General features: G+C 40.9%; 1 protein-coding gene across 1 annotated transcript in view; it reads right to left on the bottom strand.

Annotated features, from left to right (window-relative positions):
- Nucleotides 1-1,633: 1,633 nt before the first annotated feature.
- Nucleotides 1,634-12,011, bottom strand: part of FGF9 (fibroblast growth factor 9) — a 31,768-nt gene continuing 21,390 nt past the window's right edge. Inside the window, exon 3 of the mRNA XM_006727844.3 lies at nucleotides 1,634-2,841. Within this exon, the coding sequence (XP_006727907.1) occupies nucleotides 2,596-2,841 (246 nt within the window). The 3' untranslated portion in view covers nucleotides 1,634-2,595. The remainder of the gene's footprint in view (nucleotides 2,842-12,011) is intronic.

Here is a 12,011-nt window from a genome sequence, read left to right as displayed (position 1 = left end):
TTTATTTACAGACCATTACAGTTTATTGTATCCATTGCCAAAAGCATATAACATTTTGTTTTTCTTTAAAGAAAAGAAAAGGAAAGGAAAGAAAAAGGTACCAAAACGAAATTAACTCCAAAAGTAGACGTTAAAGTAGCATTTTCTAGGAATGCGTGGAGATTTTAATCTTTTTCACGAATTGGTTGCTTTCGTTTAGGCCGATTATCTAGCATCTCATGCTACTTCAAGAGTACGTTTGGCTACCTCTAAAACCAGTTTCTTCAGTGCTAAGTATTGTACCCATGACATCCTAGAAACTTGCTTCTTCCCTGTGGTCAGATGTTTAATGTTTTCAGCCAAAAATATCAAATGCCTTTTGGAAAAACTAAAGCCTGAATATGTGCACATTTTAGCAGCAGCAAAGGGTTAAGTAATAAATAAGAATACTATATCTTGGAATTAAATGCAGTTTCTGTTTCGAAAGTAAGAGAAAAAAAAAAACCAAGAAAATAAATGAAGAGGACATTCTGAGTTTATCATAAATCAACTATTTTACATCGCTTCTGTCCCCTCCCCCCAAATATTTCTTAATTCCAAACGTTAGACTTAGTTTTTCCTTAATGCACATCAGCAGGAGGTCTCTGCTACATCCTCGAACTTGGACTATAGAAGGGCCACATGTGTTCATGGCAATAAGTCATGCGCTTCTACTTCCAAACAGCTTTAACTCAACAGTGACATACTTTTATTTTTCATAAAGAATGTGCATCAGAGCAAAACAAAGTTGGAATATTAAATTTTAAAATTAGTTACATAAATCCCAACACAATTTTTTAACTGTCACTTTCAATTTCCCAACATAACTGGCTAGAAAGTGTTATATGTGGTATGTGAATTTGTTATAAATTCCTTTTTCTTAAATATTGCTTTAAGAATTTGGCTCTTTCCTCCTTAGTATATAGTAAGAAATAGTCTTCCTTGCCCAAGGGCAAGTTCCAAAATTATTGCTACTAAAGAAATATGTATTCTTACGCTTTTCAGCATAAAATGTTATAAAAGCCTTGTAAAAGATATTCTATATAGTAACCTCCCCTCTAAAAAAATTGAGCGCTTGTGAGGACCATTTTTAAAAACAAAACACAGTCAACAAGTATAATACTTTCCCCCTCATTGTCATTATTGATGAAGATTTATTAGTTTCATTTTGCAAGTTTTACTTGAAGGGTGCTATTATGTATTACGATGGTTCACACCAAAAGCAATTTCCTATAAAAGATGTTACAATGACCTCTATGGAGCTTGTATAATGTCATATTTGATAGTGCACAAATAAAAAGTCTCCAAGAATGGTCCTGTTTAATCTGATTCTTGTCCCTTAAAAAAAAAAAAAAAAAAAAAAATCTGTGCTACGTAAGCTCTTTTTTTTTTTCTTTTTTTTCTTTTTGAGGATTCTAAATCAGTACAATGTTTGATGTTAGTCCTGTTGTCCTGGAGATCAACTAAAATAAAAGCATAGTTATTGTTCAGCTTTGGTATATTCTGCAATAGGTTTAAACATGTAGGATATATACCAACCCTTATATTTTCCAACCGTGAAGTTACAGTGATGGAATAAGTCACTTATGAGAGAGGAAATATTACAGACACAGAATAAAAGTTTGAGACCCAGTTTTTCTTTAATCCTCTGGGATAAGCTATGAAACAAGCAGTCTGAAGAGTGAATACTCAGTGTCATGAATGATGTGCATAAGTTTACAATAATATGGGCACAAAAGAGATTGTCACCTTTAGTACATTAGGGTCATTAGAATTTCTCATATCCATGCACCGTTGTATTTACTTGCATGAATTTACCACAGGTTCGTAGCGGACTTTGCCATTTAATGCTTACAGAGCCTAAAGCTTCCAAAATGCCTATCTGGCCTGTACATATTTCATTAAAAATAAACTCTATATAATAAATAAATATATAAAATAAATAAAATGTTGCCTTTGGAATTTCTATAAATAAATTTAACTTTTTTTTTATTTTTATTTATTTTTTTTTATTTTATTTTTACTAAGAGGTCTTTGCTTTAAATTCACCGGGATGGCACCAGTGAGCATTAACTGAAAAAGTCTCTTAAGTAAGACTGCACCCTCCATGCCTTTGAAAATGCAGCGTACCCTTGCGCAGGCCACCAGCCAAAATCCTGATGAGTCGAAGTATGGCAGCTGTGCTGATACAAGATGAAGTACAACTGATCAAAAATGTAAAAGCGCGTCTAAATCCCAGCATGCATCAGGCCGCGGTCCTCTCTGCTTCTGCTTCTCTCTTCCATCTCCCCTGCTCCTCATCCACGCACACACTCACACCCCCGCTCAGTCTCCCTCTCCTCTTCTCACAATAAATCAAGCAAGTGGGCAGCGGCGGTCCTCCAGGAGGACAAGCCTGTTTAAGTGCAGAACAAAATCAGCATGTTCCCATCCAAGCCTCCATCGTACATTATACATGCGGCAAAGTTTGGCAACTGTGGAGCTGGTGTGATGACACAGCTAATCAATAAGAACCCACCGCGTGAAACCTTTATAGTGGTTACTTTTTTAAGGGCTCAAGTGAAGAAATTGTCTTTGTCAACTTTGGCTTAGAATATCCTTATATAGTTCAGGTACTTTGTCGGGGTCCACTGGCCTAGGTAAAAAATGTGTGAATTTCTGGTGCCGTTTAGTCCTCGTTCCTTCTCTTGGGGTCCCGTCTTTATTTAATGCAACATAGTATCGCCTTCCAGTGTCCACGTGTTTATACAGATTCGAAGAGTACGTGTTATACCAGTTTTCTTCAAACTGTTCTCTGAATACACACTCTTGGGTTAGTTTCTCCTGTTAAAACAAACAAACAAACAAATCAGTATTTTGCAAAATAGCTACTTTCTGTATTTAAAGCAATATCCAATCGCGACACAATATAACTCTGGTGAGAAAATACTGATTTTAACCCATTTTAACCATTGTGACGTATTTTGCAAAAAGTGCCTGACTGTATAAATTTAACTACATTCTAATTGTTTTCCATACTGACTGAAGTTCAAAAGATTTCAAACGTTTTCTAGTTAGATTTTTTCGTATGCCCATTATTTGTACAAGCCCGACAGACAAAGGACGACAAATGCTATGAGTTGTTCCCATTTTTACTGCAGCAGTTAGGATGGTGACCATCCTGTGAGGGAGAGCCTTAGCTGAAGCGAAAAGTCCAGATAACTGCCTCATCTTTAATACATGCTTTAAAAAGTACTTGCAATATAGACCAACATTCTCAACATTAGCACTGTGGTCGGATACCTTCTGCCCTCTGAAGTAGGAGAGGTGACATATTACTCCATAGGAGTGCTTTTCAAACTTTAGGATTACAGAAGAATCACCTGGGATGCCTCTTTAAAATGCAAATTTGCAATCTCCAACCCTTTAAAATTCTGATCCAGAAAGTCTGGAAATACGCATTTTTAACAGGCCCTTGGGGGAATTCTGATGCAGTTAATCCATGGTCCACATTTCAAGATAGAATGCTTTCTATGTGACTGAGTCTTCCTGAAGACAAAGAAGTAAAAACAATTGCTGTAGCCCTCCTACTTCCTTGAATTTAGACAGAAAGAACCCCCCAACTTAAAAAGCCACATTCTCAGGCACACAGCTACCAACAGAAAAGCTGTACTTATTCCTACATCCCCAAAGTTAAAAGGTTCCACATTTTCACAAATGTATTGCACCTCTCCCTCCACCTGAGCTTTACGAAACTCTAGGTCCCATTTAACCGCATGCCCCAGGGCTCCTGCATCCATGTGTCTCCTGGACAGAAGTCATGACCAGAAACAACATACACCTCACATCCCTGAACCAAGAGCACACCCAAGTCACAAAAGCTGTCCCCTGGAGAAACAAGGCAACGGGACTGAATAGCCTCTTTGCTCTTCTCACCACTAGGCCACACCTTTTCAAATCAGTACGTTCCTCGACGGTACTTTTAAAAAATGAACACAAAATTACCTTTAAAAATATTCCCCTCACTCTTGCTCATCTGGCAACTTACATAAATAAGAAAACAAACCAAAAAAACAACACATGTCCATGCACACACTTAAAACAGCAGAACAGGTAAGGGCATTTGACGTTCTTCCATTTCTGACATTCAGACCCAGAGGACAGCAAACTAGACATCACCAAAATACAGATGTCCTTTTTTTTTTTTTTTTAAGATTTTATTTATTTAAGAGAGAGAGCAACAATGAGAGCACAAGCAGGGGGAGCAGCAGAGGGAGAGGGAGAAGCAGGCTCTCCGAAGAGCAGGGAGCCTGCCGCGGGGCTCGAACCCAGGGTAGGCAGACACTTAACCGACTGAGCCCCCCAGGTGCCCTCTTTACATGCACACACCCAAGACAGAATTTAGTACACTGAGTTCATAGAGAGCAGCCGGGCAGGATCCATCACATCCTTGCAATGGAGTAAGTCAGGAGAGCAAAGGGAGAAAGGGAGAGAATTTGACAAAATCAACAGTCCAATGTGAGGCCGGCTCCCCTATTTCTTTTATGAACCGAAGGCTTAACACCCACTCCAAAGCACACAGGGCCTGCCCACACCTCCTGATGGGTGCTCTTCCAGGCCCCGAAAGGGCTTGTGACAAGTTCTTCTTAAATCAAACAGGGCAAAGCAAAAAGAAAAAACAACGTGTCTGTCAAGGACAGATTCAACTGTCAAGGACAGAAACGACAGGGAAGCTTTGGAGGGCTGATGCTGGGTTCGTAGGGACAAAATGAATTGCGGGGAGTGAGAAGTCCTCCATGGCTCCCCCCTCGGAGGGATTACTCCACTGGGGTTCCAGGAGAAGCTCTGCCCTCGGGAGGAGGGGGTGAGCATCGGAGAGGCAGCCCTTCACCTCACTCCAATGGAAACCTAGAGGAGCATTCTTCTGAGAAAACACAACCCCTCCCCTCCCCTGCACTGGAGAATGAGGCTGCATGTGATTTCTCTTTCATCTCTATTAAGACTGACGAAATAAAAATAGTGTGTTAAAGACATTACCAGCAATTTTAGTCTTTACTTCCATCTGTATAATAAATATTCTCCTCACAGACAAGATTATTCCTGGCTAAAAATGCCTGGTTTGGGTTTGCTGTGATTAAGTTAATTTTCTAAATAAATTATGTTTTTGTTTTTTTTCTTCTTACCTAATAAAATGGACCAGTGTATGGAACTGTATGCTGAACCTTTCGTTCCTCAAAAAACATGAAAAACTAATTCATTTTAAGCTTGCTTTTTCTCAGCAGGAAATCATATCATCTGACAGACATTTTACTTAAAAAACAGAACACTTCTTTCTTCTTTTGGAACCGTGAGTTATGTACTAGTCCTGCTTGCTTTACAGAGCTATCGTACCTATCGTACGATGGCCTTTGTTGGATTAGAAACACAGACACGTCACCTCAGCAGAAGACAGGTAGTTTGCACGCTGGTGAAGAGCCCAGCTGGGGTGTCGAAGGCTCATGCACATCCCAGCTTCACCCTTCTCTAGCTGTGGGACATTTACGACTGCACTTAACCCCCACAATCCTCAGTAACTTCAAATTTCAAGCAGGTTAGTATCTTCAGACAGGGCTATTACAAATACGCAATCAAAGAACATGCCTGGCACAGAGGAAGCCCTCCATAAACAATGGTGGTTGTTGACATTATGTTAACATCATAACCTCTCACAACTGGGAGGAACTCTGGAAAACAGCTAATACAACTTCTCCTGTTAAATACATGGGACAGTGAGACCCAGATGCGAAATGACTTGCCCCTGGTCTCTGCCACAGAATCTCCTTATTAGGGGAATGAAGCCACCAGAGCAAGAAGTTTCCAGGAGCCCTACTGGAGGCGCCGCAATCTGGAGACCAGTCCCTTCTGGGCTTTTTTTGCTTTTCACTAAACACTGTGATTCCTCCAGACCTCCTCCTCCAGGGAGGCTTCTGGTGCTGTTTCCAAAGGGCCAGGCACTAGAGAAGACTGCGCAGGGGAAAGGCTAGGGCTTGCACACCATGCTCAGGAATTACATGAAGCAACTGTTACTCTAAGACTCCTATGTGCTTCCTTCCTTCTTTACCTTAACAAAATGTAATTTTTAGAAAACACTATTCGCTTTGCAAGAGGAATCCGTAGAGATTATGAACAAAAGTCTACAGTGGTGGGGACAGCACAATCTAGCAAGGGAACACATTTGTTTTCAGTATTTATGAAAAGATTCTCATTGTATATGTTTTGAGGGGTTTTTTTAGTTTACAAAAAAAAAAAAACAAACCTTTTTTAAAAAAAGTTATAAGCTAAGAAACTGAACTAGCCTTTTCACTGCTCAGAAAACACTGCTCTATTTCCCCTGGCAGGCTATTATAGCATTTTTTATATACACATAATAGAATTTTTTAGGCAACCCAGAAAATAAAGTGAATTATTCCATTTTAAACAGCATCATCTATAGCCAGCACTTTTTGTGATGGTTAAGAGTTCAATTGCCTCCTACACGGAAGGGTTGTCTGACTTCGGTTAACAAGTTAAATGAGATCGTGCAGACATTACATTGCAAAAGCGCTGGTACATTTCAGCTCCTGTAATTATGACAATTAGTATAATGCCACTCAGATAAACTGACATACCTTAAAAATTAAAACGATCATTAAGAATTAAAGACCCTGTTACTTTTTTATGCCATGTATATTCTTTTAAATAATTTCTTCCTCTTATTGGGGATTACATTAACGTGTGACTTCTGCTTTGGACAGACAGATAAAATAGCAAGATTTACAGAAGTACTCTCTTTATGATCACTCTTTAGAACTCAGTGACAAAATACTTAGTCGAGGTGACTATACTTACGTATTTGTACCCCGTAGTGATTTTTCTAAACTAAAAATGAGCAAATGAGTGCAAATTGGGACAGCAAAAACATACTAGCCTGTATTCTTCTATAAATGCAGTGGAGGAAAAAAAGTTTCTGCCTTCCAATCAACTATACACTTTAGAATTATAGAACTCAGATGTTTTAAAACTCACCACATGTTTCCAATGCAGACATTTATAGAGTATTCCACTATAAAGTGATCAATTCTTGTTTTATTGTATTTCCATGTTTTAATTTTTTTTTCTTTAGATTATTTAACTATAGCTGTTTATGGCATACCTATCTTTGAACTGTTGGATTATATCACTAGGCTTGGGTGGAGAATGTGGATTTAATTCAAAAGTCTACTAAAGTCCATGCTTTGGAACAAAATCTGGTGAATGTTAGCAACTATGGAAACCTCTTTTCATTTTATATCATCAAATTCTAAGCAGTGGGAAAAACTGAAATTAAAACTTCAAAACTTTTACGAATCCTATTAAAACCAAAGAATGAGATAATAATGTGAAAATTACAGCACACCCTAAGGAATGCTTAGGAATGTTATAAGACATAAACTCATATAGACACCACTTAAAATATTAGACAATTGGAAAATGTGTAATCCACATGGGCATTATTATGCCCAATTCATATCTATACTCACTTAAAAACTGAAATCAGAATTTTTCAAAATTTGAGGCTCAACAGTTCTCATGGAAAACATATAGGCTTATGGCATGCTGCCATTTTAAAACATGATTTCCCTTTGTATATCCCTTTGTATATATATCCCTTTGTATATATAAATATATTTATAAATATGTTTATAAATATATATGGTGTAGCTTTAACCACACTATCCAAAATGGTTGCATTTATTCGACTCAGTGGGTCACTTAAACTAGTTGCGCAAACCAGCCCAACCCGTAAATCCGAGGTCAGCGACTATACAGAAACTAACTTGATAGTAGAGTTCCCAAACATTTTGCAAGTTAATGATTTGATGTAATCACCCGTTCTCATATCTCCCGTTTATTACAGTCATGGTATTTAAACCTCCCTCAACCACAATTACTCGTACAGATGTACTCTTTCTCATTAATAATCTAGCAGTAAAGTCTTAATGGGAGTTGTTGCAAGGATCGGGGTGATTAAATATAATGACTAAAGGACCATTAATAAGAAGCCAGGTCTTTCAACTCTTCTCTCCTGGGAGAAGTCCCCAAATGGACAGAAAGCAACAAACACAGAGGAGAATAGGCAAGAGGGCATTATTTCTGATTTTATTAGACTCCAATTCAGAGCCAACCCCGTTATGCCCTCGATATGGCTCCCCACAAGCCCCGTCTTTCAAATCCCCACTATTCCAGAGGGGCCTGCTTTCTTTCCATGATCTTAGAATTGTGGGAACAATTGGATCAGTTGTGTCTGGTCAACGTAAACAAAATGAAGCAAGGAGGCAGGCAGTTTTTCATTTGGTCTCATCAAAATATAGAGGAAATTAAGAATTCCGACATTCTCTCCACTCCTCCCCCACCAAACACTAAACAAAACAAACACAAACCACCCTTTCTCCAGGAGCGGCTTACTTGGGCATTTGGGGATTCAAAGGCCAGGGCCCAGTCTGAATCCAGGCGCACACGGACACTTTCTAGGATGTGCGCTCACCAGCCTTGTGGCACCAACAACGTCGCCAAGGACAGAACCTGCCCCTGACAGGCTAGACAATTCAGGGGCCTTCCTTAGAAGCCACTATAGACATGGATATTCGTTTAGCAAATCTTACGAGCTCGTCAACTTGCACTCCATTTCCAGAGACGTAGTCCCACAGGGGAAAGAAAACCTTGCTCCAGGTGCACGAGGATTCAAATTTGACAAGTCCCGTGTTCACTTTAAGAAATATTGTTGCTTGTGCCCCCTATGCAGACAATGCACGTTTAATGCTTCCACTGAGAACCTTACAGGAAAAAATCATGAATCTTCTTTTAGGATCTTAGAACACCAGAGTAAAAAGAAATCACATGTAACATTTCTTACCCTAGATGATGATCTGGTAAGAGTAGCAGGTCGTCCAGCGACCACTGAAAATACACATCAAAGACCTGCAAACGCTGAAGAAACCTCACAGTGCGTAGCGCCAGAGGGAAGAGCCCAGAGCAGAGGGAACACCCTGGAAGAATCTGACTGACACACCATGGCAGAAACCCGTCCAGCTGAACAGCTGGGAGGGGAAATTAAGGAAATACGGGATCCAAAAAGACAAAGACAGTTGAGTCCAACTACTTTGTTTCCATGATAACCATCAAATATACCATAGGGAGTGGAATTGGAAAAGAAAAATGTGCCAAAGGTTTTCTATGATAGACAAAATGGGTTAAATTAAGAACTTGGTTTGTAGAAATAAAATTAAGAGAAACCAAAAAATGAACCAATACAATGACAGTGGAAGCCCAAAGACTACTTTTGAAGAACGAAAAGATTCACGGAATTTCCTTACATAAAGGAATGCCAAACTTACACACACACACACACACAGGGTCTGGGAGCGGCAGGTGGGTTGATTAATAATCCTGGGCCTCAATTTCCTTATCTGTAAAATGAGGGAACTGGACTAAGACATTTCTAAGGTCTCTTTGGGTCTAAGATTCTAGGGATTCAGTCTGGGAACATCAAAATGGAGAAAGCAGAGCTATCCACAAGAACTCTGGAAGGACATGTTGAACAGGAAATGGAAAAAGAAACTGCAGTGGAGGAAAATAAGGGAAGAAACCAAATAAAATGTGCTGCATCAATTGCCCACTGCAGAGAGGGTGGGGGCAGCTGCTCAGAAATGCAGACTGAATTAATGCTTCCAGAAGCAGCCAAGGGAATGAGGTTGCTGTTTTGAGGAAGAAAGGAGGACAAGGAAGAAGACATCACTTTGGCACAAGGAGCCCCTTCTTTCTTCTCCCTGGGAGACCGTCAGGATGATCCCATCCTGGAAGGTGTCTTGCCCAGTACGACCTTGCATTTTAGGGCCCGCCACCATCCTCTTCGCCATGTTGGCCACCAGAAACATGCCTGAACCACAAACCCTACATCATAAGCTCTCCCTCAGAGAACTTACTTGGGAGAAAAACCAAGTCTTGCAAGAAAATAAAAAGTCCGCAATGTCGTAGAGCACTCAAACCCAACGGGAAAGCTGGATGTGGGCATAAGGCAGACAAAATGCAACATCAAAGATAAATAATACCAGAACTCTTGAACTTCTCGAATACCCCCAGCCAATGCTCATGGGCCCCTACACCCCCATCCCCACCCCCGACACCCACAGAGAAACCCTGCATAAAATCGCAAAGTAGATAAAGCCTGTCTCTGGCACCCCCCACTTCTTGGGCCCCCAGCTCCTAGCCTCAGCTGTACGCGTGCCAGCCCAGATTTCTCTGGAACCGAACTGTTCCTCCCACCCCTGAACTTGTGATATATAAATGGCCCTGCTCTCTTAGAAAGTGACCGGTGCAGCTGTCCCTTCCCCTCTGTAACACTCAGGTGACTGTGTCTAACTCTCTCAGGGCCGCTCTCTCTGCTAGAGTGGAACAACCCACTTCCAACAGTAATCAGGGCTAATACCATCAACTAATAATTCCATTGCTCCAAAACCAAAGTCATATGCTGACATAGACCCTTTTTTAAAACAGTGCTTTAATCCTGAAAAACCAATTCTGAAGGTAGACATTTCAGGTGCTGTGACAGCCTGGTGAATCCACTAATGTGTGAACATTAGAAAAAAAGAATTACAGTAATACTAAAGTAAATTAAATCCCAAAGAAAGAAATTTCTTTAACTATGTAGATAAAATAATAACAAGCTACATATAAAAATAAAGTACCTAAAATTAATCTTGATAAGCAAGGCTTTATGGTTAACATTTTAAAGTATGATTCAAGGGATGCAGGAACGAAGGAAATTTATATTTATTTTCATAGACTGTGTGATACATCTTCATTCCGGAATTCAAACTGGCGAGAAACACACTCTCCGTGCATGTCGCGTCCAGTAAGGAGTATACGAGGCTGTACCAGGGCAGCGTTCCACCACGACCACACTCATCCGTGAAGAATGCTAAGGGAACGAGCCTGCACTAACCAGCCGCTGCGAGCCAAGCAGTGTGCTGGCTGTTTTATGGGCTTCATCTTCTCTAATCCTCACAGCAATGCTGTGATGCGGCTGTCATTAGCCCTGTCTCACAGTTATAGCTCAGCAAGTTTGAGTAGACTGCCCAAGGTCGCACAGCGAGTGAGCAACAGGGCTGGGATGCTAAGCATTGTGTTGCCGCTGCTCCCTGCTTTACCTCCAGCTTCGAACCGTTCAAATGTTCCAAATGCAAGTAACAGGCTTCGATAGTCCATCAAAACCCTGCAAACTGAAAATGAACTTGAAAGATGGAGAAAGAAAAAGAATACAGGCCAAGTCAACACAGCCAAGAGAAAACTATCTGAAACACAGCAATTCATGTGGAAAATGGATGGAGGGATGAAATCTAGAGCCGAGGGTGGACAGCAATGACGTGAGAACATACAAAGCAACATGGCAGCTAAATGGGCAAAAATCATTCCATGCAAAGCAATCACATCGTGCACCACAGGGAAAGGGATGTCTTTGGTGTGACCTTAGCAAGTCTGTTCTGGAATACCGCATTGAGCTTTGAGCACTTCATTACAAAGGAAAAGCAAATCATGACGGAGATTGCAGTGAATTACAATACACGCGAAAAAAAGAATAAGAAAAGAGGGGATCAACTTATGTCGGGATTTTAAGCATTTATAAAGAGGACAAAGGAGGACAGCTCTGTATGTGTCTCTCCCACGTAACACCAGAACCTTTCAATCCTGAGGGGGGGCCCTCGGCAGCGGGGGCGTCAGGAGTGCAGACGATTTCCTCAGCCACCCCTGAGGATGCCGCTGAGGTGTACCAGGTCCACAGACTGAGAAACGATGTCGGCACGAGCACAAGTCAGTGCCTGGCATGGGGGAGGCAGGCGGGATGAGGTGGCCCCGCCACCACTGTAGCTGCCCTCAGGGTAGCGCCACCCGCCCCCCCCGCTCTGGGGGCTGGGGGGCAGCTTTCTTTGTGGGGCTCCAGGGCACCTCCCACACCGTGG

The sequence above is a fragment of the Leptonychotes weddellii genome, chromosome 3, assembly GCF_054177405.1.
Source record: "Leptonychotes weddellii isolate Sample4059 chromosome 3, ASM5417740v2, whole genome shotgun sequence".
Classification (NCBI taxonomy): domain Eukaryota; kingdom Metazoa; phylum Chordata; class Mammalia; order Carnivora; family Phocidae; genus Leptonychotes; species Leptonychotes weddellii.
This window is presented reverse-complemented; position numbering and strand designations above follow the sequence as displayed.